The 25365-nt window shown below is 38.6% G+C and overlaps 1 protein-coding gene across 3 annotated transcripts; it reads left to right on the top strand.

Moving 5' to 3' along the window:
* Nucleotides 1-13988: 13988 nt before the first annotated feature.
* Nucleotides 13989-24423, top strand: LOC103954697 (probable mannitol dehydrogenase). Of its 3 annotated transcripts, none has more exons than XM_048582002.1 (7): nucleotides 13989-15318; nucleotides 20455-21111; nucleotides 22381-22503; nucleotides 22724-22837; nucleotides 22944-23457; nucleotides 23735-23888; nucleotides 23973-24423. In XM_048582002.1, exons 3-7 carry the CDS (start codon nucleotides 22400-22402, stop codon nucleotides 24176-24178), a joined length of 1092 nt encoding a protein of 363 aa, XP_048437959.1. In that variant the 5' UTR covers nucleotides 13989-15318; nucleotides 20455-21111; nucleotides 22381-22399; the 3' UTR covers nucleotides 24179-24423. The 3 variants fall into 3 exon arrangements, with proteins under 3 accessions (XP_048437959.1, XP_048437958.1, XP_048437957.1); XM_048582001.1 differs by having other exon boundaries at nucleotides 13991-15318; nucleotides 20455-20796; nucleotides 20878-22503; XM_048582000.1 differs by having other exon boundaries at nucleotides 13991-15318; nucleotides 20455-22503.
* The last annotated feature ends 942 nt before the right edge of the window (nucleotides 24424-25365 follow it).

Below are 25365 nucleotides of genomic sequence, written 5' to 3'. Positions count from 1 at the left end.
CATTTAGTTCATAGCGAATTGTGAATCATTTTGAATATAAAAACTTCCTTTTTCAATCACCCATCTAAATAAAAGAATCAACTCCAAAATTGATGATCAGAAGTATAATGAAATGGGAAAACAGTTCCAGAACCTGCCACTGTCAATTACTTTGAATTTGTGGGATTAAAATTTGTTTGAAAGATTGTGTCATAGAATATTACTAAAATTTACATTGAAAACGTTAGAAAAAATTTTACATACAATATACCAAACTAGTATTTACTACGACTCATCAAGAAAGCAAGAGCTCTAGCATTTAATAACTCAGGGCATAAACCGAGGTACTACAATTGGATTCCATCCAAAGGTTCTAGCAAAAGGAATCCTATTTCCAATTTAAATTACTAAAATTCTATTATTATATGAAAGATATACAACCCCTTTTTCCCCTAAACTATCGGTAATTGAAAACACTTCGCTATTTGATTTTTTAAACTCCATCCAATTTTCTGATTCACTACCTTTATGGAGTGGTTAATCATATTATTAATATACTTGCTACTAAGGTAAATAGTGATGGAGAAAAAAATTTAGGGCCTACTTGGTTACTCTCTCAGGTTCAATTTTTTGTTTCTTAAGCAAATGAGTATTAAGTAATTTAACTACATTAATCAGTTTTGAAATCGACGAAGGATACCAAAGACGCCCTTAGGATTCTGGGTCTAGTGATACAACCATGTAGAGACCGTTTTGGGCAAGAATAACTGCCAGCTAACGACATAAGTAAAATCTAAAGGGGCATAAGTAAAATCTAAAGGGACATACGTTGTTCATGAATCAACATGGTGAGTTTACATTATTATTTTAGTGACGGCCAGCACATCTCCACCCTTAGTTAGATTGTTAACTAGGTTAGGGTGTGTCTGTTTGGTATCATTGCATGGTTAGTAGGTATACAATAACATCAAATGATTTCAGTTATTATGCTAATATCTTAATGTCTACTTGACAAAATTATGCTTTCTAGGCGTGAACGTATTGCCATACCTAGTTTACAACAGTTAATTAAGACACTAGCCCAACTAATCCAAACTGGAAATAGAGGTCATACTTAGGCCGAAATTGCCGTCAGTCATGAAGCCTATTCCATTGATGGTTATGGGCTAGGTGAAGAAGTCGAGGCTTGGCTTGGGCACATGAGTGATATCTTAGAAGTAATGAGGTGTCTGAAGGAAAAGAAAGTGAATACTGGGACATTCTTTTTGGTCGAAAGTGCTAAGAATTGGAAGAAAGCAGAAAGAAAGATTACGCCTACAACTACAATTGTAACTCGGGAACTTTTCAAGGAAAAGTTTAAGAATAATTTTCTGAGTCATGATTTCAAACGTTGAAGAGGTAAGAGTTTCAATCACTTAAGCAAGGTGACATGTCAGCAGCAAACTATGAGCAGGAATTTTGGAGATTGATTAAGTATTTGTCCTGGATTTAGAGATAATGAATAACAAAAGAAGAAACAGTTTATTACGGGACGTAACCCAAAATTGTGTACCTATGCCGTGGTGAATGATGAGGCAACATATGAGTTTACTTTCCGCATTGCCCAAAGAGTTGAGCAAGAAGCAAAGGGTATACAAGCAATTAGTAGTGGTAGCCAGTTCAGTGGACTTTGGAATAAGTTTAAGTAAAGAATATTAAGTATGCATTGTTTATTGGAAGCATGAACCAGAATTCAAGAACAAGGGTTAGCTTTTTGGGCCTACTAATGGTGGATCTAATGTAACTACTTCTTGGGTGAGTAAAGGTTCGGCTAGAAATGCTCATTCTTCTAGTAACGGATCAAAAGGTTCTTTCAAGAAGGATCCCATTCCTTTGTGCACTACATGTGTTTACATATCATGATGGTTCAATTATGGTCAGCTAGGCATTATCAGAGAAATTGTCCTAACTTAAGCAGAACACTGATGTCCATTGGTATGACATAGAAATTGGACTTTGATTCTACCAATTTGCCATACTAGCCCACCTACCAGCGATATCAATCGAGTTACTAGCAAAGGCAACAGTTTTATAAGGTTAGTTAACCCATGTACCCACAGGCCCCAGCGACTTATCAATTTATTCAGTATACTTTTCCCCAAGCTCAAGGGACTTTTCAACAAAGGAAACCTAGTAGTGAAGCCTCGGGCAGTCGTGGTCAGGGTAGCAGACAGGCTAGAGGAGGTCAAGATCAGCGTTCTCGTGATGGTCGCAGTTCGATATAAGCTAGTAGTTCTTAAGGTGCAGCTAAGGGTCAAGTGTTTGCTATGACCCAACAATAGACTAATGATGATTATGAGGTTTAGATTTATTTGTTTGGCTTTCCTTGTCAAAAGTTTTAAATGATATTACATATGCTCTTAGATAGTCTTTGAATTTACAACTCTGTTATGTATTTATCTTGCTGGATTTTACGTCCAAGGGCGTTGGTTGAGGACAATCATCCTCACAAAAGGTTTGTCTATTCATGTGCATTCATGCATAAACCTGAGTTCATTCTGACTAGTGACTTTGTCTCGTCAATATTACGCGTTGACTTCTAGTTGTTTGGGCACACAAATTAAGATAGCCCATATGGGCTGACAAACACCTTTTGCTGGTGGTCAGTTTCTAGCCCTTGATCTACTCAGATTGTCTAATGGGTTGACAATTGGCTTTTGTCCTTGTTAGATGTGCAAAAATAAGATTTCTCTATATAACCTTAGCTAGGGTTTTCATTCTCTTTGATTGAGAGAGATTAACTTTAGAGAAAGACATTGTATTTCAAATCCATCTCAAAACCCTTAGGAGCATCAAGCATATATGATGGGTAACGTTCTTCCTCGAATGTTTCTAAATCTATCTTTGAAATTGCTTGCTTAAATTTGTTTTATATGCTCATTTGCTTTGGCTAATGGTTTTACATTTTTAGCAAAGAGTTGATTTTAGCTTTGAGCAAACTTTTGTGTTCTTCATTGAAATCCTAGCCACAAAACCATGTTCATGCATCAAACACCTAATCACTGCATATTAAGGTAGCACTGTCTTCATGGTTTTGTTTTAATTTTGTGGTCAAGTTCTTCAAATTCCAAATCTTTAAACTGACCCGTTTTGGATTCTCATCAATTTTTTCCTTCAAGTATTTGTCTGGAGAAACTGACAAGTTATTGAATCCAGATTTTTCATAACCATCATTGTCATATCATTTGAATTGGTTGTGTTGTGATATCGGTGCCATAAGGTGAAGAGCTTAGGAGGAGCTGCCACTTTGTGAAGGCCGAAGGACTTTATCTCATGTAAGGCAAGGTTTCACAAAGGTAAAGCTGCTCCGTAGATAAGGATATAGGAATTGAGCTTGTGTGATCTTTGTATGAACCTTGTTTACACTAGTGGATTGGACTCAATGGAGAGTCCCCAGTTTTTAACGCAGAGGTGGGTTTCTCTGGCCAAAAACTTCTTGCACTCTTTGTCTCTTAAACTTGTCCACATATCTTACTTACTTGCATATGTTTCGTACATCTTATAAGTTGTTCTTTGATATGTATTAGCAACCAAGTTTACACTGCATATTATGAGCAATGAACTGAATTGTTGTTGACTAAGATAGCTTCTAGTGAACTAAGTTTGATTCGTGGATTTGCATTTGATAAACTGACGAATTTGCACTTAGTTGACTGTTGAGCTTGACTAGTCAATCTAGCATACTTTGTTTCAAAATTCTTTGTCATTATTGCTTGTATAATGAACTGATATGTAAATGTGTTCAAGTTTATGAATTATTATTGTGAAACTAATCTGGGCAGACTCTGATTAGTTGGACATATTGGTCAATTAGGATTTGTTATTACAATTGCTCTTTATATCACTGACTAATTTGTAACTAGTTGACTAGCTCATTTGACTAGTCTACTGTGCAAAGTTAAATTTTTATTTGCAAGATATTCCATCTGGTGCCCAATTTCAATTGGTATCAGAGCCTTGCTCTAGATATACATAGAGTGATCTTTGGGGGTTATTGGTATTAAGTGGAATCTCACCATGGATCGTGACTAATTTGCTGGTTTTTCTAACTTTCCTCTCTTGTTCCATGTAATGGATTATATTGCTTGGAGTGAGAAGTTTCAAATTATTGAATGCTCACAGTTTGATTGCCCTTGATTCTCTTACTCTTGATATGGAAGATGTAGACTTGAAAAAGGGAAAAGATGTTGCTTTCCAAGGGGTCCAAGAAGCTAAAACTACTGTGAGATCAAAAGATCTATCTCCTGAAGAGGATTTGGCTGTGTATGTCAATCAATTCAGAAAGACTCTCAAGAACAAAGAAAGAGATGCCAAAATGATTGGAGACTTTTCCAAAGACCCACAGTTTCAATCACAAGAAAAGAAGTCTTTTGACAAGAAGCAAGCAAAACTTTCAATCTTAGAGATACATCATTTTCGAGTGAGCCTAGACCGTGATTCACTTATGATGGTATTAGTCATTATTTTACTGAGTGTGCAAACAAATTATGATGTCTTCTGGGAGTGAAAGAAATTGTTAAGAATCTGATTGTTCTGAAAGGTCATCAAATGATGAGGAGAAAGCTATTGTTTTTGTCGCTTCAGTGGATGAAGAGCACCTCAGTGTTGATGAACATGAGTTGGATGATCCTGATGTGTTGACTTATGATTAATGGTTTCTCAAGTCTGACTCCCTCTTAGATGAGACTTGTAATGTCAAAGATAACAATATTGAGCTCAACAAAAAGCTTACTACTCTCAAGAAAAAAAATGAGTTTTTCCATCTAGACAAAAACGAACTGGTTGAAAATGTTGTCTTTCTCGAACGTCATGTCAAAACTGTCACATCCTGGCCCGGAGGGACCACTTCCCAGGCCCGCTCCACTATCGTAGCACGATATTGTCCACTTTGGGCCCCGACTACGCCCTCACGATTTTGTTTCTAGGAACTCACATGAGAACTTCTTAATGGGTCACCCATCATAGAAGTGTTATCGCACGCTACTCGCCTAACTTCGGAGTTCCGATGGAACCCAAAGCCAGTGAGCTCCCAAAAGGCCTCGTGCTAGGTAGGGATGGGGAATATACATATAAGGATCACTCCCCTGGGCGATGTGGGATGTCATAATCCACCCCCCTTAGGGGCCCAACCTCCTTGTTAGCACACACGCGACCAGGGTTAGGCTCTGATACCAAATTGTCACAATGCGGCCCGGGAGGACCACTTCCCGGGCCCGCTCCACCACTATAGCACGATATTGTCAGCTTTAGGCCCCGAATATGCCCTCACGGTTTTGTTTCTAGGAACTCACACGAGAACTTCTCAGTGGGTCACCCATCATGGAAGTGCTCTCGCGCGCTACTCGCTTAACTTCAGAGTTCCGATGGAACCCGAAACCAGTGAGCTCCCAAAAGGCCTCGTGCTAAGTAGGGATGGGAATATACATATAAGGATCACTCTCCTGGGCGATGTGGGATGTCACAAAAACACTAAGAGTATCTGGGTCTGTTTGTGATGATAGAGAAGAAAATGATGATGCTGCTGCTACTTTTAAAGCACAAGTTCTGGACTTAAAGAAATCTCACGAAAACTTGTCAAATTAAGTTCAGGTGTAAAAGGCAAACAATGTTATGTATCATAAGGCAAACTTGAAGCAGTTGTCATGTTGATTAAGGCAATCAACAAGTTCATTAGTCTTACTAGTGTTGCATAAAAACGTTAGACAAAAAATTGAGTTCTAGGAAGGTATATGGCGACAAAAGTGTTTTTGATTTTGTTGAAAGTGGTTTAAGCTCTATGGCTACCAAGACAAAGGTTGTGAAGGAATCAAAACTTGTGGTTTCTATTGTCAATCCTAGTTTAGAAAACAAGTTCTTTCCCACATTGCCAGATTATCGATAAAATTGAAAAGAATATGCTTGTCTTTCCAAGGTCCAATGACAAGTGCTACATTTTTAATGCTTCTAAAATAGGTGAATTTTCAAAGTTTGACCAAGCAATTGATGAAATGAATGTGTTTTTTCATAGATGACTTGGTCATGTGAACATCAAGGATTTACAAAGATTACCCAAGAAAGAGGCTATTAGGGAGCTGCCACATCATTTTATCTCAAACTCATGTGTTTGTAGATCATGGTTTTTGGGGAAACAAACTAAGGTGGCCCTCAAGGAATTTTCTAACATTGGAACATCCATGCCTCTTCAAGTAATACACATGAATCTTATTGGTCTAATTCTGCCTTTATCTTTCAATGGGAACAATTTTCAGTCTGCTATTGTGGATGACTACTCTATGTTTACCTGGGTGTACATTTTGAAAGAAAAAATTGACACTTCACATCGATTTCTCATTAAGTACAAAGTTACACTAAATGAATCTATTTGGTCTTCCTACTTTAGTTAGAATCAGGACTGATCATGTGTGGTTTGTTTCTCAGTGTGAGCTAAAGTACATCAAAGATGCATTGACTAATAAGAAATAGATCTTAGCTGTGAAGCAAAATCCAAATCAACTTAAAAGAAATGTTCTCTGGTGCATTGTTGTTCGCCCCATCAATCATCAATATTACTGCCACTAAATAGATATACATGAACAAGTCTGTTAGGTTAGGAAATGTAATCAGAAATATGGCCAGACTTGTTATTCAAGGCTACTTTCAACTTGAAGGTGTTGACATTGATGATATCTTCACTCATGTTGCTTGACTTGAATCTGCCAATGCATACCATTTGAAGGTCAAATTGTTTCAAATGGTTGACAAAATTGCTTTACGTATTAGGTATCTCTCTATCTACTCTCTTTATTTTTCTTTTGTGCCTCGTGAGTTAAATTGACATTTCAAAGAACCTTGTCCAACACTCAAGAACCAAACTTATTGACATGCGACATCACTTCATTAGAGATCTCATGAAAGGTAAAATTCTTACTTTAATCTTTGTGCTAATTGAAAAACAGCTAGTTGTCTTTGTACTAAATTAAATAGGTTGAATAGCTAAGCTTCCATATTTTTCTAGTATGTCCAATTTATGTGCATGCTTCTGCCTTGTCAATTGACTCATTAGATAATTGTATTTTTCTTTTTGTATGTATCTCGTAATTGTCATACATTGTTAGTATTTTGTGGATTAACCTTGGATACTTTTTCCACTATGATGTCAAGGGTTTTCCCTATTACTTCAAATAGCCTTTGAAAAATTATTTTTCTTACCTCATAAAAGTTTGGCTTGATTTGAGGGTTATGTTCACTTTGGTCTTCATTAAGTTGTAGTGACTTTACTTACCCTATAACCTAGACCATGTGTCATTTCCCTTCTTCTTTTTTGTCCCTTCTCCATATCAAAACAAAAATTAAAGTGGGAAAGTGTTGTACGATAGGGTGTTTTTAAAAGGAAATTTTATATCATTCAAAATGGGAAAATCTCATCAATTTGACCTTCCATGCAACGTCATGAAGTTATGCTTCAAGATCTCCTCTACAAGTCATGGTTTCGAATTTCTAAAAATCAAATGGTGTCTCTTAAATATTCACCTTCATTCCATTGACCTTGGCATATCTCAAATTGGTGTCTCATTCAAATTTCAAGCCAAAGTTAACTTTCTTTTAAGGTTCGTGTCATGTTCTTTGCGAGTTTTGTCCGTTGTTCATATTATGAAGGAAGTGTTGTTTCTTAATCTTAATAGATATGAGTTTGGTTAGCCTTTGAATTAACCTAGGGCCTAGTGACATGCAGCTATGATTTCAAGAAGGCTATCACATGCCCCTCTTCCTATACCTTGACACATCATTATTGCATTATGATCTGGTGTTAATCTATGCTTTACTCTCCATGCATACCTTTAAAGATTTGTCATTTGAGAGTTGCATTGCATATCTATTTCTCAAGTTCTAGAATTGCTAATCATACTTTGGAAGTACAGATATTCAAACTACTTCATGTTTCAATTCCCTTGTGGTTTGTCTCGTTAGCTGTAGTTTATTAGTGCTTAGATTATGCATATCTTCCTTGATCTCAATTTTTTGTTGTGTGTTGTCCAAATTGTTTAGGTACATTGTTATGTACTCTTGCACAAAAGCATTTTTAAATGGACATGTTTTCTAATCTAACAAGTAACTAGTTCTTGTCAGAAGAGTGAATAATTTTAGGGTTACTTAGGTCATTTAGGATTGTCAATTTGCGCTCCTTGTCTATTAAACTTGTCCACATATCTTACTTGCATATGTTTCATGCATCTTATGAGTTGTTCTTTGATATGTATTAGCGACCAAGTTTACACTGGATATTATAAGCAATGAACTGAATTGTTGTTGAGTAGGATAACTTGTAGTGAACTACGTTTGATTCGTAGATTTGCATTTGATTAACTGACGAATCTATACTTAGTTGACTGGTGAGCTTGACTAGTCAATCTGGCATACTTTGTTTCACAATTGCTTTGTCATTGTTGTTTGCGTAATGAACTAATATGTAAATGTGTTCAAGTTTATGAATTATTGTTGTGAAACTAATCTGGCCAAACTCTGATTAGTTGGACGTATTGGTCAATTAGGACTTCTTATTGCAACTACTCTTTATGTCATTGACTAACTTGTAACTAGTTGACTAACTCATTTGACTAGTCTATTGTTAACTAGTTTACTGTGCAAAGTTAAATTTTTTACTTGGAGGATATTCCACCTGGTACCTAATTTCAATGATCATACTATCATAACGGGTACGTCAAATACTTTTGGTTACTTGGCTCGTGTTTTAACTGTGGAGCTACACTCCTATATTTTTCCACAATTTGCATGAATGGAAAATGTTTATCTGTCACCACTTGACCAAGAATTTGGATTATTTATTCCTACTGGTGAAGTGTTTAGCATCCATTAGATTAGAAATTAGAATTGTCCAATCTTTGTGGGTGTTGAACTCTTGGAAGCCGATCTTCTTTCACTTAATCTTGTAGGTTTCAATAATATCTTAAGAATGAATTGGCTTTCCAAGCATCATGCCTGTATTGATTGTTATGGGAAGATTGTGACTTTTTGTCCACCTGGGAGACCAAAAATGGAATTTCAAAGTGAGCCAAAAAGTCTACCTTATAGCCTAATCTCATCTATTCGGGCTAAAAGATTCATTTCTAAGGGTTGTGTAGGATATCTTGCTCTGTTATTGTTAAGGATAAGAGTACTACTCATGTTGAAGATGTCCCATTATGAATGAGTATCCTGATGTGTTCCCTAAAGATTTGCATGGATTTCCACCAAAACACAAGATTGAATCCATCATTGATCTCATACCAAGAACATATCTTATATCTCTCACACCTTACCAAGTGGCAACAACTGAGTTGAGAGAATTGAAAGTCCAATTACAAAAGTTAATAGATAAGGGTTTTATACAACTAAGTACTTCTCTTTGGGAAGCTCCAATTTTTTTTTGTGAGGAAGAAGGATGGTAGTATACGACTGTGCATTGACTATCATTGGTTGAATAAGTTAACGATCAAGAATTGATCTCCTCGTCTTAGGATTGATGATTTATTTGATCAATTGAAGAGAGCTCAAGTTTTCTTCAAAATTGATTTAAGGTCAGGATATCATCACATAGAGATTCATGCTAAGGATGTTCCAAAAATTGTCTTCAGAACATGGTATAGACACTATGAGTTTCTTGTCATGCCTTTTAGTTGACTAATGCCCTTGTAACTTTCATGGATTTAATGAATAGGGTTTTCAACCTTATATAGATAAACTCGTGATAGTCTTTATCGATGACATACTCGTCTATTCTAAAAGTAAGCAAGAACATGTTAGGCACTTGAGACTTGTGCTAAAAAGGTTAAAGAGAAGAAAGCTCTATGCTAAGTTTAGTAAATGTCAGTTTTGCTTTAATAACATTGGTTTCTTAGGTCATATCATTTCGGTTAAAGGAATCTTTGATCCACATAGGACTTCTGCAATTGTTAACTAGGAACAACCTAAGAATGTGACTGAAGTTAAGAGTTTCTTAGGATTGGCAATTATTACTAAGTTAAATAAAAAGAAGGTAACTTTTGAGCTGAATGAAGACTATGAACGTAGTTTCCAAGAATTGAAGTATTACCTCACTCGTGCTCCAGTAATTGCTCTTCCTAACGAGAGTGGGGAATATGAAGTGTATACGGATTCTTCACACCCAGGATTAGGTTGTGTTTTAATGCAACATGGGATGTTTTTCAACAATTGAAACGTCATGGGCAAACTATCATACTGGTGATTTGCAACTGACAGCAATAGTATTTGTAATAAAGTTGTGGCGCCATTACCGATATAGGAAAAGATTATAATATATTTTCTATGCAAACTCCTTCATACAAGAGATAGTCATAATGACATATGGGTCATTGTTCATCATCTCACTAAGTCAGCACACTTCCTCGTTGTTGGTGAAATGTATTATATTGTCAAATTGGCTAAGCTTTTTGGAGTGCAAGTGTCACAATTATTTCTGATTGGGATGGCCGATTCACTTCCAAGTTTTGGAATGCCTTTTAGGAAGTTATAGGTATTCATTTACTTTACAGTACTGTTTTCATCATCAAGCCGATAGATAGTCCGAGAGAACTATTTAAACGTTGAAGGATATGTTGAGAGTTACTGTAATGCAGTTTGATGAAAGTTGGGACGTCATCTGCCTTTAATGGAATTTGCTTATAACAACAGTTTCTTGGTATGTCACCTTTGGAGGCATTGTATGGTAAGTCTTGCAAAACTTCTTTGTGTTAAAATGAAGTTAGAGAACAAACTATTTTGGGTCTGAAACTTGTGGATGGTGTTAAGAAAAGATGAAGATGATCAGCTGGAACTTCAAAATTGCATAAGATAGATAGAACATTATTATTGATGGTCATGCAAGGAATAAAGATTATAATGTGGGTAGTCATGTATTCTTGAAATTATCACCATGGAAAAGTGTGGTGAGGTTCGGAAAGTGGGCTCAGTTATCGATACATCAGTGTTTGCCATATCACCAAAAGAGTTAAAGCTGCTGCGTATAATTTTGATTTGCCTCCTAAATTATGGCGTGGTAATATTGTGTTTCATGTCTCAATGCGTCAAAGTTATGTGCCAGACAAGTGGCATATATTGTTATCACCACAAGTGGAATTGTAGAAGGATTTGACTTATGAAGATGAACTAGTTACTATACTGGATCAAAAAGAAAACGTTCTTCAAAATAAGGTGATTCTGTTGGTGAAAGTTCTGTGGAGAAACCACAAAGTTGAATAACCCACTTGGGAGACAGAGGAAAGCATAAGAGCTCAGTCTCCATATCTTTTCTACTAGTTTGTTGTAGAAATTTCAAGGATGAAATTTTCTTAAAGGGGTAGCCTGTTGTAACTTGTACCTTAAAATAATGTAATTCATCACAAAGAATTGCAAATTGACTAGAATACCCTTAGTGACTGCTGAGTTTAATTTTAGTTTCTCATGTTTTCCTATTTCATTAAATTAGTTTTCACACTTAAGAGTGAGTAGAGGGAAGCATAATCAAATTCGGAGGTACAAGAGTCTTAGTTAAATTTAAATTGTTAAAGGGAAGTTTGGTAATTTACATGTGGGAAGTTTTTTTAGTGGAATTGCACCCAACGAGTTTATTGGAGCAGTACAACTGCGTTATTCTTTGCGAATCATGTTCATGTTTTCCACTGCACATCATTGGGCTATTACCTTATCCTCTTTAATTTCATTTACTCCTCCAAGGACAGGGTAACAGAGTATTAGTGGTAGGATGAGGGACTGCCCTCATATGGTGGAGCTAGTTCCAACCTAGTATGGCATTATGAGGTCATGCAATCCATGACGTGGAAGGCCACTAAGTAGTTGTATGGTTCCACTTAAACCACAAGCTTCACTGATTCGAGCGATCAGAAATGAGTACATTTGAAGGTATGTAAGGTGGTTTTACCCTTACTAATGTTGTAGAATTCTTATACTCTCAAATGCGTCTTTGAATAAAATGTTGACTTTAGAGCCATTGTCCGCCAAAACATGACTAACTACAGCGTCAAAGATCCGTATCTTAATGACCAATGCATCATCGTGGGGGGTTTGTACATCCTCCAAATCCCCACCAAAGAACACCAAGATGTTGAGTTGATTAAAAGGGGTTTGATGATGGAAACTATTATCCTAAGCTTCTTGTAAGCCGCCATTATTTCCCTTCTAGTGTTACCTCGATACTTTTATTCTCCATATATGCAGTTGGCATGGAGAACTGGTTTTTCCGTTAGACTTTGGCTTCCAAAAAATCCATGGGATTTCTTGGATCTTTTGTGAGCGCTCTGGGAGTGGGGTGACGACACTTCACACAAGTTTTCAGATCACAGTTCTTATTGGGGTTTAAATGGGTGTTGCCTTATTTGGTGGCTCTTCAAAACTATAAATGATGTCTTTAAGGGCCTTTCCACGCCTTTCAAGGTCAATAAGCTTCGACTGTTCTTTCATGCGTGAGGCCTTTCGAAGTTTGTTGGCTAAAGCGTTGATCTTCATCAATGTATTCTAGATTTGATCCATGGTGGGGACATCTTTGCCTCCAAAGTATATGAGTTCACTCTTAATGAAAGCACCAATTGTTGGAACCAAATTTGTGCACCGTTGTGTGTTAAGGAGATGCACAAACTTGCTACTAGGGATGAACCCCTGGATGGGTGTATTTATACCAGTCGAGATAGAGATCTTTTAGGATATGGAATCCGTATTAAACCAGGAGAATCCTAGAGGGTGTCTAGAAGTAGAGATGCTCTTTGGAGTACAATTACTTACGATGACCGCTAATCCTTAGATTGTAAAGATTGCAAGAATATAAGAAACCTAACTGGTTCCTTACTGAATCAGGCTTCCATGTCTTGCCGAACAAGTATGGTCAATCTTAACGAAGTCATCGGATTTCGCGCATTAATCCAGAACAGGATAATAGTGGCATCACTGCTTCATCTGTGCAGCTCCGCAACTGAAGCTATTGAGTCCATGACTGGTGTTGAGCAAAAATTATACACAATATGTAAACCAATAATTCACTCAACACAATTTCACCCCCATTCATTTTTGAAGAGGGTTTTATTAAATTGAGTTCGACCCATTCTAGGCTACACGCCTATTAATTACAACCCTTCTTTTGGGAAAGGAATACCCTTTGATTCTAATATGAATAAATCGTAACTTGGGGATTTGGGTGTTTATTTGATTCTGTGACTGCATCTAGGTGGAGCCCTAGATTGCCTACGTACCCTCGTTAAGGGATCAAGTCACTCGTAGTTCCTTGGTATTTGGTACTTGTTTGGATTTGATGCCTTGTGTAGTTTTAGCTCGTGCAGGCGAGGACTTTGAGCCATTGGAGCATTTGATGCCTCATGCGGCGCGAGGACTTTAAGCCATTGGAGCCTTTAAATGCCTTGTGCAGTTTTAGCTTGTGCAGGCGAGGACTTTAAGTTATTGGAGCATTTAATGCCTTGTGCAGTTTTAGCGCATGGAGCGTTTAATGCCTTGTGTAGTTTTAGCTCATGTAGGCGAGGACTTTAAGTCATTGGAGCATTTAATGCCTTGTGTAGTTTTAATTCATGCGGGTGAGGACTTTAAGCCATTAGAGCGTTTTTTTTCGGCTTTATGCTATTTGAGACTTTTCGCGGCTTGGTGCCATTTGAAACATGATGCGGCTTCGTGCCATTTGAAACTTACTGCGGCTTCATGCCATTTGAAATTTTGATGTGGAATAGGTCGACTAGATGACAAATCCGTCGAGTTTTGTGCTTTGAGATGGTTTGCATCACGGTATTTGAAGTGATGCCTATCCACCAATTTGATGCCGACATTGCCCTCACAATGTTGACATTGTCTTCATATTTCTTTTCGTTTTAATACGCACCGTCCCCTCGCCATTCAATACTTGGTCCAAATTCAAATTCATAGGGTCAGTCATTTACAGAGCCAATATAAATTTGGATGGGGAGTTATAGCTTTCTTTAGATTGCCACGTGAGTGACTTTCCTGTTGTCAAGGAAAGAAGACCACATCAACATTTTTAAATTTTACTTTTTGATGTGACAAAAGTTTCTTTTGTGTTTTTTTTTTTTTTGGCTGGGACTCTTCTTCTCTTCCTTCTGAATTTTAAACTCTTTTTCTTTTTGTCCTTTGTCTCCAACTTTGAGTTTAACTTTTTGATAATAGTTTGTTCATCTTTGAGGTGCCACGTGCTATATGAAAAAATGCACTTTCTTTTGAGGCCACTACTTCCCGCATGGATTTGTCCTTGCAGGGATAAAACCAGTCTTCGACTAAAGTCACGAAAACTTTTTTGCTTGCTGGAGATCTGTTTTTCTTCCAATTCCTAATTTAAACAGGATTTCGAATGAAACTTGGTCAGCGACAACCAGCGCCCATTCTTCTTTGGTTGTGCTTTCTTCGGATTTCTGTCGCAAGGAAGAACACCAAGGGCTTTTGAGGATAACCATGATCAATAGGTAATTTCTGCAAGCAATTTTCTTTTCTGTCGAATCTCGAACCACGGATGCACTTTGTCCTACTTCAGTAACCAATGGTCTTCTTCTCTGCGGAACAGAGGCACAGTCTTTTAGTTTATGACAATAAATATGACGAGTCATATTTAAAATTACTTTCTTGATCTCTGCATTCTTTCGACAGCAGCATAGCTTTTGTGCAGAGACTTGGACTTTTGCATGTCACATGCAGACTTAGCCGGAGATTTGTGCCTTTGCAGAGGATAAGAAGGAATTTTTATTCCTCTTCGTTTCTCCAGTGCTCTGAGAAGATATTGTGCGTTTCTTTTATGCACCGTTTTTCTCCGTCAATGACTCAAGCGATCTTCTTTTCCGCTGGAGACTTGGGCCAAAACCTGCATTATTTTTTATATGCACTTTATGCGTGAGCGCAGCTTTCTTTTTTTTTTTTTTAACGCCGACCTTAACTTCAGTTTCTTCTGGACTCCGAGACGACGACGATGGGGATGCTTCCTTTAGTCTTCCGTTGTAGGTTTATCACTTGCTTCATCTTTTTTCTTGTTCACCATCTTCGGAATTTCTTAAATAGGCAAGGACCTTTTTTTTGTTCTCCCATGCCGAACTGCTACAATCACCGGTAGAGACCTTGATGATCTGATTTTGGAGAGCGTTAGTTGAGGGGCTGCTGCATATGTGAGCACGGACAACGGGGACCAGTTGCTTCCTTTGTTTTCATCCGCTGTAGGTTCAGATTTGTTGCTGCTGCAAATGGTGGTGATCGGCGGCTGCAGTTGCAGTGATCATTTAGACTTGGTTGGAACTTCACGGGGTGGTTTACGTTGAATGGTAATCTTGTCTTCGGCCCATGACAAGTGATCCAACCCAAAGCCTATTGTGCAAATGCTAGAAAATTCTAGCAATCAATGTCGGTGTTAGTAGCTGGAAAATTCCAGCAATGGAAGTCAGTGGGAGTATTATGCAAGCCAATGTCGGTGTGCATTCAAGAAAGATCTAGAGGCAGCAAATCATGTGGTCATTGCTGCAATGCCCAAGTCGGTGGGCAGAGTAAGTCGGCAAAATGCATGCCTATAAATTTAGGTGTGTGTGTGTGTGTTGCTATGTAGCAAGAAGAAGTGAGAGCAAGAAAGAGAGCAAGAAGTGAGAAAAAGAGTGAAGTGTGAGTGTGTTTGAGTGTTTCCTCTTGTATTAATTAAGATTGTGTGAGAATAAAAATTTTTGTATAACACTTTGAGTGTTTTTTTTCTTTCTCTTGCCTATCAAATTCCACTGCATTACATTCTCCTTTGTGAGATAAACATCTCCAAAGTAGTGAAGCATTTTTAAATCCCAACAAAGTGGTACCAGAGCTATGGCTAGCAATGCTATGGCAGCCTTCCAAGTTCCAGTGCTCGACAACAACAACTTCGATAATTGGAGTATCAAAATGAAGGCCCTTTTGGGTGCACACGATGTCTGGGAAGTCGTGGAGAAAGGCTACACTGAGCCAGAAGATGAAGCTACTCTGTCTCAACCCCAGAAGGAGAGTTTGAAAGATTCAAGAAAGAGAGACAAGAAGGCTCTCTACCTTATCTACCAAGCATTAGATGACAATGGCTTTGAGAAGGTCTCGAGTGCAACCTCTGCCAAGCAAGCATGGGAGAAGCTTCAAACCTCTTACAAAGGAGCCGAACAAGTGAAAAAGGTTCGTCTTCAAGTATTAAGAGGTGAGTTCGAATCTCTATAAATGAAAGGGTCTGAATCAATCTCTGATTATTTCTCAAGAGTCTTAGCCATTTCCAATCAATTAAAAAGAAACGGAGAAAAGTTAGAAGATGTTAGAATTATGGAGAAGATACCACGCTCGTTGGACCCCAAGTTCGAGCACATTGTCGTGACGATTGAAGAAACTAAAAACTTGGAAGAAATTAGTATAGAGCAATTAATGGGTTCGCTACAAGCATATGAAGAGAAACATAAGAAGAGGCAAGGGAATGATGAGCAGCTCCTTAAGACGCATGTTCAGCCAAAGAAGAAAGAAGAAAGCTTCGACAACGAGAGAAGCCGATACGGAAGAAGTCGTGGTCGAGGTCGCGGACGTGGACATGGGCGTGGATGTGGTTGGAACTTAAACAACCATAGCAACTACGAAAGAGGAGAAAGCTCAACAAAAGGTCGCGGAAGAGGACGCTCAAACTCAAGGTATGAAAAATCTCAAGTTCAATGCTATAATTGTCAAAAGTTTGGGCATTATGCTTGGGAATGTAGAGCTCCAAACAGCAGACTTGATGAGAAGGTCAATTATGTGAAAGAAGAGAAAGAAGAGAATGGTGTTGTGCTACTAGCATGCAAGAACAATGATGGAGACCAAGACTATACATGGTACCTTGACACCGGCGCTAGCAACCACATGTGCGGAAGAAGAAGCATCTTCGTAGAGCTCAATGAATCAGTGAGTGGCAACGTTTCTTTTGGAGATGAATCCAAAATACCCGTAAAAGGAAAAGGTAACATCCTTATTCCCTTGGAAAATGGCGGTCACCAATTAATTTCAAATGTCTACTACGTGCCCAATATGAAAAGCAACATTTTGAGTTTGGGTCAACTCTTAGAAAAAGGTTATGATTTTCATACGAAAAATTATATCCTTTTTCTTAGAGATGACAAAGGAAGATTAATTGCCAAGGCGAAAATGTCAAAGAATAGGATGTTTCCCATGAACATTCAAAACGATGTTGCAAAGTGTCTCAAGATATGTTACAAAGACATATCTTGGCTTTGGCATCTTCGTTTTGGGCATCTTAACTTTGGGGGATTGGAGTTATTATCTAAGAAGGAGATGGTGCGAGGCTTACCGTGCATCAGCCACCCTGATCAAGTTTGTGAAGGATGTTTACTTGGGAAACAGTTCAGGAAAAGCTTTCCAAAGAAGTCGACCACAAGAGCCCAGAAGCCACTCGAGCTCATTCACACCGATGTGTGCGGTCCAATAAAACCAAGCTCTTTGGGTAAAAATAATTATTTCCTTCTCTTCATTGATGATTTTTCAAGAAAAACCTGGGTGTATTTCTTGAAGCAGAAATCAGAAGTCTTTGGAGCATTCAAGAAGTTCAAAGCCGCTGTAGAAAAGGAGAGTGGTTGCAAGATCAAAGCCATGAGATCTGATTGAGGAGGAGAATTCACTTCGAAGGAATTTCAAGAGTTTTGTGAAGCAAATGGAATTCGTCGACCTTTGACAGTTCCAAGATCCCCTCAACAAAATGGAGTGGCGGAAAGAAAAAATCGAACCATCCTTGACATGGCTCGAAGCATGCTCAAAAGCAAGAAATTGCCTAAGGAATTGTGGGCAGAAGCTGTAGCATGTGCTGTCTACCTATCTAATCGGTCTCCAACAAGGAGTGTGTGGGGAAAAACTCCGCAAGAAGCATGGAGTGGAAGAAAACCAGGTATTTCTCAGCTAAGAGTTTTTGGAAGCATAGCCCATGTACACGTACCAGACGAGAGGAGAACCAAACTCGACGACAAAAGTGAGAAGTTCATCTTCATCGGCTATGACACCAATTCAAAAGGCTATAAGCTGTATAATCCAAACAATGGGAAGACGGTAATCAGTCGAGACATGATGTTCGATGAAGAAGAAGAATGGGATTTTGGCCCGCATGCAGGTGATCTTCACTTCTTTCCTTAATTTGAAGAAGAGAATGAACAAGGGATGATGGAGCAAGCAAGAGAGGTTCAACAAGAATCCACTACTCTACCTGCTTCACCAACATCAACTAATCATGGTAATTCATCAGCATCAGCATTGTCAAGTGGGAGTCTGAATGAAAGAGAAGTACCACGCACAAGAAGTATACGAGATCTTTATGAGGTAGCTGAAAGACTTGATAATCCTACACTTTTCTGTCTCTTTGCTGATTGTGAACCAGTCGACTTCCAAGAAGCAGTGCAAGATACTAAGTGGAGGAAAGCAATGGATGAAGAAATTGAAGCAATCCAGAAGAATGATACATGGGAACTCGCTATTCTTCCGAAAGGACAAAAAGTCATCGGAGTCAAGTGGGTGTACAAGACAAAGAAGAATACCAATGGAGAGGTCGAAAGATACAAGGCAAGACTAGTGGCGAAAGGCTATAGTCAAAGAGCCGGAATCGACTATGATGAGGTATTCGCACCTGTTGCTCGGTTGGAAACTATATGATTACTAATTTCTTTGGCAGCTCAAAATAGTTGGAAGATTCAACAAATGGATGTGAAGTCTGCCTTCCTAAATGGAGTCCTTGAAGAAGAAGTCTACATTCAGCAACCGTCAGGCTATGAGATCAAAGGGCATGAAGACAAAGTTCTGAAGCTGAAAAAAGCCCTCTATGGGTTAAAACAAGCGCCACGAGCATGGAATAGTCGCATCGACAAGTACTTTTAAGAAAACAATTTCATCAAGTGCCCTCATGAACATGCTCTCTACGTCAAAGTCAAAGATGGAGAAATTTTGATTGTGTGCTTATATGTGGATGATCTAATCTTCACCGGGAGTAATCCAAGCATGTTTGAAGAGTTCAAGAGAGTGATGACCAAAGAATTTGAGATGACCGACATCGGGTTGATGGCATATTACCTAGGCATTGAAGTCAAGCAGAACGAAGAAGGAATTTTCATTTCCCAAGAAAGCTACACAAAGGAGATACTGAAAAAGTTCAAAATGGACGACTGCAAGCCCGTGAGCACGCCAATGGAGTGCGGAGTCAAACTAACCAAGTATGACAAAGGAGAAAGCGTAGATCCAACATTTTTCAAAAGCCTAGTTGGAAGCTTGCGCTACTTGACTTGCACAAGACCAGATATTCTCTATGCTGTCGGATTAATCAGTCTCCATATGGAGAATCCCACAACTACACATTTGAAAACGGCCAAAAGAATTCTTCGATACCTCAAAGGTACTGTTAACTTTGGCTTGTTTTATTCAAGTTCTGATAACTACAAACTTGTTGGATATAGCGACAGTGATTGGGCAGGAGATTCCGACGATAGAAAAAGCACTACTGGATTTGTATTCTTCATGGGAGACACTGCATTCACATGGATGCCGAAGAAGCAACCGATTGTCACTCTCTCTACCTGCGAAGCTGAATATGTAGCTGCTACTTCATGTGTCTGTCATGCAATCTGGCTGAGAAACTTGCTGAAAGAATTAAGAATGCGACAAGAAGAGCCAACAAAGATCTATGTCGACAACAAGTCTGCAATAGCTCTAGCAAAGAATCCAGTATTCCATAACAGGAGCAAACATATAGATACCCGTTATCACTACATAAGAGAGTGCATTGCAAGAAAGGATGTGCAAGTGGAATACGTGAAGTCTCAAGACCAAATCGCAGACATATTCACCAAGCCCCTCAAACAAGAAGACTTTGTCAGACTAAGAAACTCAATCGGCGTCACAAAACAAGATTAAGGGGGGATGTTGAATGGTAATCTTGTCTTCGGCCCATGACAAGTGATCCAACCCAAAGCCTATTGTGCAAATGCTAGAAAATTCTAGCAATCAATGTCGGTGTTAGTAGCTGGAAAATTCCAGCAATGGAAGTCAGTGGGAGTATTATGCAAGCCAATGTCGGTGTGCATTCAAGAAAGATCTAGAGGCAGCAAATCATGTGGTCATTGCTGCAATGCCCAAGTCGGTGGGCAGAGTAAGTCGGCAAAATGCATGCCTATAAATTTAGGTGTGTGTGTGTGTGTTGCTATGTAGCAAGAAGAAGTGAGAGCAAGAAAGAGAGCAAGAAGTGAGAAAAAGAGTGAAGTGTGAGTGTGTTTGAGTGTTTCCTCTTGTATTAAGATTGTGTGAGAATAAAAATTTTTGTATAACACTTTGAGTGTTTTTTTTCTTTCTCTTGCCTATCAAATTCCGCTGCATTACATTCTCCTTTGTGAGATAAACATCTCCAAAGTAGTGAAGCATTTTTAAACCCCAACAGTTTAGACCACCCCGAAGAAATTCATGGGATTGACGGCAGCGGCGGGGAGCGGAGCTCTTGGATTTGATTGGAACTTCACGGGGTGGTTTAGACCACCCCGAAGAAGTTCATGGGATTGACTGCAGCGGCGGGGAGCGGAGCTCTTGCATTTGATTGGAATTTCACGGGGTGGTTTAGACCACCCCGAAGAAATTCATGGGATTGACTGCAGAGGTGGGGAGCGAAGAGCATTGAAGAAGCAAATTGCTTCTTTTTCTTTTTCCTGCAAAGCCGAGAGAAACCAAACAAAGAAAGATCTAGAAGGATGGATTTGTACCTTTGAATGCTTCGTTGCTTTCCTTTGCCGTGTATCCTCCTCTCTGTTTGCCTTTGTCTCCTTGAATTTCCGCAGCACTTTATTTCTTTGATCTCTCTTTAACTTTCTGAAGATTTCTGCCGTCTGTTCTTCCCTGTTGTCTCTCAATTTCTGCAGCGTTTTTTTATGTCTCTCCCCCCGTATGCTTTTGCCGTCCCCTCCTTTTATAGAGAGTAGACGTGGAGCAATTGCTTGCCATTTTCACGAAGTGGAGCGGTTTGGAAGAGCCACTACGTTGCTGTAATTGAAGACGTGGGACAATGGGCCTGTAGCAAACCACTTCTTGAAGTTTCAGAACGTGATTACGGTGATTTTATCCCATTTTTATTTTTATTTATTTTTATATATTTAGTGATAAAACGACAACTTCCATATTGTTTTCACCCCTTAAAAATAGGCACTTACAATCCCCACACTTCTCCACGTCTACTCCACTTCTCTTATATTTTTGTTTATTATTTTTTTTAGTGAAAATATACGGTTCAACAACTAGACTTTAGTAGTATTCGTATTCCAATCTACCTTACTCAAACTTTGGAAAATCGTGATCCCACATTTACTAACATTAAGTAATGATGTTTCTAACATTAAATGATGAGTTGGATAAATACTAAAGTTAGTTTTCACTAATCATCATCTTTGGAGCTCTAATCACCCAAATCGACCCCTTTTAGCCAAATTAAACCGTAGATTTGCTTAGCTAAAATAGGTTGATTTGGAGACTGAAAACTCCATAAATGACTTGAGTTAAAACATACGTTCATATTTGTTCATGACATCACTTAACACTAGTGAATCTAATAGATGTTCATTTTTCAGAACTTTATGTAATTATTTAGAATGTTTTAAAAAGTGGACCAATTTGATATTACTCATAATGATTGCGTAGTTAACCGAACTTAATCCTATATTAATTTAGTGAAGTTTAATTAGTAAAATCTGAATAAGGCAATGCGAATTTAATTCCACCCTTTTTTATGTGATTGGAGAAAATTTTCAACCTATATTATGACATGTACGCACTTGGAAAAATATCTCCATGAGATTGTGACTTTTCTCACCATCTAAAACGTGCTATATATCATATACTAACCAGAAAAAGAGTCATCCAATTGGTTTGGTCAATGTTCTTTATTCTTTTGCCTTGGGGAAGGGTGAATAGGCGAGGGAGATTTTAGAAATGTCCACTTTGGAAAATATCTCCATGAGATTGTAAATTTTCTCACCATAAAAAACGTGCTGTATATCATATACTAACCAGAAAAAGAGTTGTCCAATTGATTTGGTCAATGTTCTTTATTCTTTGGCTTGGGGAAGGGTGAATCGGCGAGGGAGATTTTAGAAATGTCCACGAACGTGAATTATCCGTCACTGATGACTCTAACAATTTCAGAAAGATGTATTTGGTCGTACTCTTACATTTCTTGCATGTTACCCAACCATATAGTATATATATGTACGTAAACCCCCAACAAAATGCACAACAAACCCTCAACGCAATAAAACAGAACAGACTCTTTGCGATTTCAATATTTTCAATCACTCGATCTCTTTTGAAATTAGCTATCAAACACAGATATACAATATCTTGCAAAATGTCTCAAGAAATATCAGTTGCAGAAGAGGAAGTAGTGAAAGCCTATGGATGGGCCGCTAGAGATTCCTCGGGGGTTCTCTCTCCGTTCCACTTCACTAGGAGGTACTCAATTATTTCTTCGTATCAGCGCTACATTGATGATCAAATTTTATTCAACAAACAATATCGTAGTTTTTCATCTTTACCGTTCATTTATGGAATATGTAGTCACATATCATTTGGTGACAAATTTAGCGACTCTAAGCTATTGATGTATAAGTAAGATATAGGTTTCATTAGTAGTAACAAGTTGGTGTTATGTGTGTTTCTTTTTTACTTGCAGAGCCACTGGTAATAATGATATCCGCATCAAGATACTCTATTGTGGCATTTGCCACTCCGACCTTCACCTTGCTAAGGACGAAGTTGGAATGACAATCTATCCCATCGTCCCAGGGTACGTACCTACTTCCATTATTCAATGTATTATCTCTAATAATTAAGCTGATTTTGAGTAATTCTTTTTTGGTTGTCAGTTTTTACATCATAAATTTTTTTTGTAGTCATGAGATTGTAGGCGAAGTGACAAAGGTTGGGTGCAATGTCACAAAATTCAAAGTAGGAGACATTGCTGGAGTTGGGTGCATGGTGGGTTCATGTCGCTCATGCAATAACTGCACGCAGGACTTAGAAAATTACTGCCCCAAAATGGTGTGGACATACAACAAACACCACGAAGACGGATCAAGAACATTTGGTGGATACTCAGACAAACTAGTAGTCGATGAACACTTTGCTGTCCAAATCCCAGATAACTTGTTGTTACAAGGTACTGCACCTATGCTGTGTGCTGGGATCACAGTGTACAGTCCAATGAGATACTTTGGACTTATGGAGCCTGGTAAGCACTTGGGTGTTGTTGGACTTGGTGGCCTTGGCCATATGGCAGTGAAGTTTGCAAAAGCTGTAGGAGCAAAAGTGACTGTAATCAGTACTTCCCCGAATAAGAAGAAGGAAGCAGTGGAGCAACTTGGTGTTGATGAATTTCTGATTAGTCATGACCAGGAGCAATTGCAGGTATATTTATAACATTTGACATTTTCCATTAAACCAGCAGAATTCACTTCCTTTTTGGGTTAAATGAACATTTGAAGACAAAGTCCAAATAAGGCGGTTGTGGACCTGCACCAGTGAGATCTTTGTAACAAGAATTCACTAATTTGATTAACAGTATCTAATTAAAGTCCAACAACGGAACACGTCAAACTGTTGAGCAAAATTTTTTTTCTCGTTGTGACCTTTTCATTTGAAGTTTGTGTTTATTACATACTTAGATGTGATTACATGCAATTAGGTTGCCATGGGTACAATGGACGGTATCATCGATACAGTTTCGGCCCCTCACCCTCTCTTGCCATTGACTGAGTTGTTGAAGACCAATGGAAAACTAATTCTGGTGGGTGCTCCAATCCAACCTCCCGAACTACCAGTTTTCCCGTTAATCTTGGGTAAGTTCATTTTTTTCCCTAGCGGCTAGTTCTGCCTACATTTTTTGTTTTAAGATTGACTGAAACTCTATAAATCTCTAATAGGGAGGAAGCTTATTGCTGGTAGTGCGATTGGGGGAATGAAGGAGACACAAGAGATGATAGATTTTGCAGCAAAGCATAATATCACAGCGGACGTCGAAGTTATTCCGATGGATTACGTCCACACCGCCTTTGAAAGAATTGCCAAGGCTGATGTTAAGTACCGCTTTGTCATTGATGTGGCAAACACCTTGAATTCGCCGTATTGAACAATGCATGGACAGAAAATTGGAGTTGCTTGAACCCTCGTAGCCATCCATCATGTGATGAGGGAATTGGAAGAGAGTTGCTAGAATCGTTCATGCGCATTGCGGCAGTTGTTTTAATTTAGTCATGTTATAGTTGATAGATGAAGAATGTGTTCAAGGTGTGTGAGTTCTATTGGAAATAAAAACAGAATGATTTCTTAGAAGCAAAATAATTATCTCTGAAAATAATTTCAACGTTTTACTCAGTATTCTTTGATATGAGAGGACCACACTGGTAGTGGTACTATCTATAAGAACACTACTACGCAGTGCTCTCTTGATTGAGATCTGGTAAGGTGATATAAAAACACTAGCACGCAGTGCTTTCTTGATTGGGATCTGGTAAGGTGTGCAGAGATGTTTATAAGGTTGGATTCAATCTGTCAATCTTAATCTGCTGCAATTGCAGCAGGGTTTTATATACAGCTTTAATACATACGCATGCTAATAAACAAAGCCACTGGAAGTGGCATCCTTTACAGCTTTACCACATACGCATGCTAATAAACAAAGCACATACGCATGCTAATAAACAAAGCCACTGGAAGTGGCATCCTTTACAGCTTTACTACATACCCATGCTAATAAACAAAGCCACTGGAAGTGGCATCCTTGCTGTCCACTATGCATAATCATACATTCTTAACGTGGGAATATGCCTCCAATCTGTAAAGCACAGTGGATGATGGCAGGTACATACACCCATGCTTGTGACTGGGATTCTGCACTGCATGTGGAGCATCAGATCATGGATTGGATGAAACGGCAGATTGACTTGGGTTAACAGCCCCCCGCAAGCGAACAGGTGGGGGAACAACTGGAAGCTTGGAGACAAGAAACTTAAATCGTGAAGAAGAGAGGCCTTTAGTAAAAATGTCAGCAAGCTGGTCTTGAGAACACACATAACTTACTACGAGCTGTTTGCGAACCACCTTTTCACGAACATAATGGTAGTCGACCTCCAGATGCTTAGTGCGTGAGTGGAAGACTGGATTGGACGCCAGGGCAATTGAGGAGATGTTGTCACACCAAATGGTTGGTGGAACCAAAGTTAAATGAAGATCTTTGTAGAGAGACCTTAACCATGATAATTCTGCAGCAGTATAAGCTAACTGGCGATACTCCGCTTCTGCACTCGAACGTGAAAC

Source organism: the organism of the source record quoted next, unplaced genomic scaffold (genome assembly GCF_019419815.1).
Source record: "Pyrus x bretschneideri cultivar Hongxiangsu unplaced genomic scaffold, Pyrus_bretschneideri_v1 Contig18, whole genome shotgun sequence".
NCBI classification, from domain to species: Eukaryota; Viridiplantae; Streptophyta; class Magnoliopsida; order Rosales; family Rosaceae; genus Pyrus; species Pyrus x bretschneideri.
The sequence above is the reverse complement of the archived record's forward strand: the minus strand, read 5'-3'. Positions and strand labels throughout refer to the sequence as shown.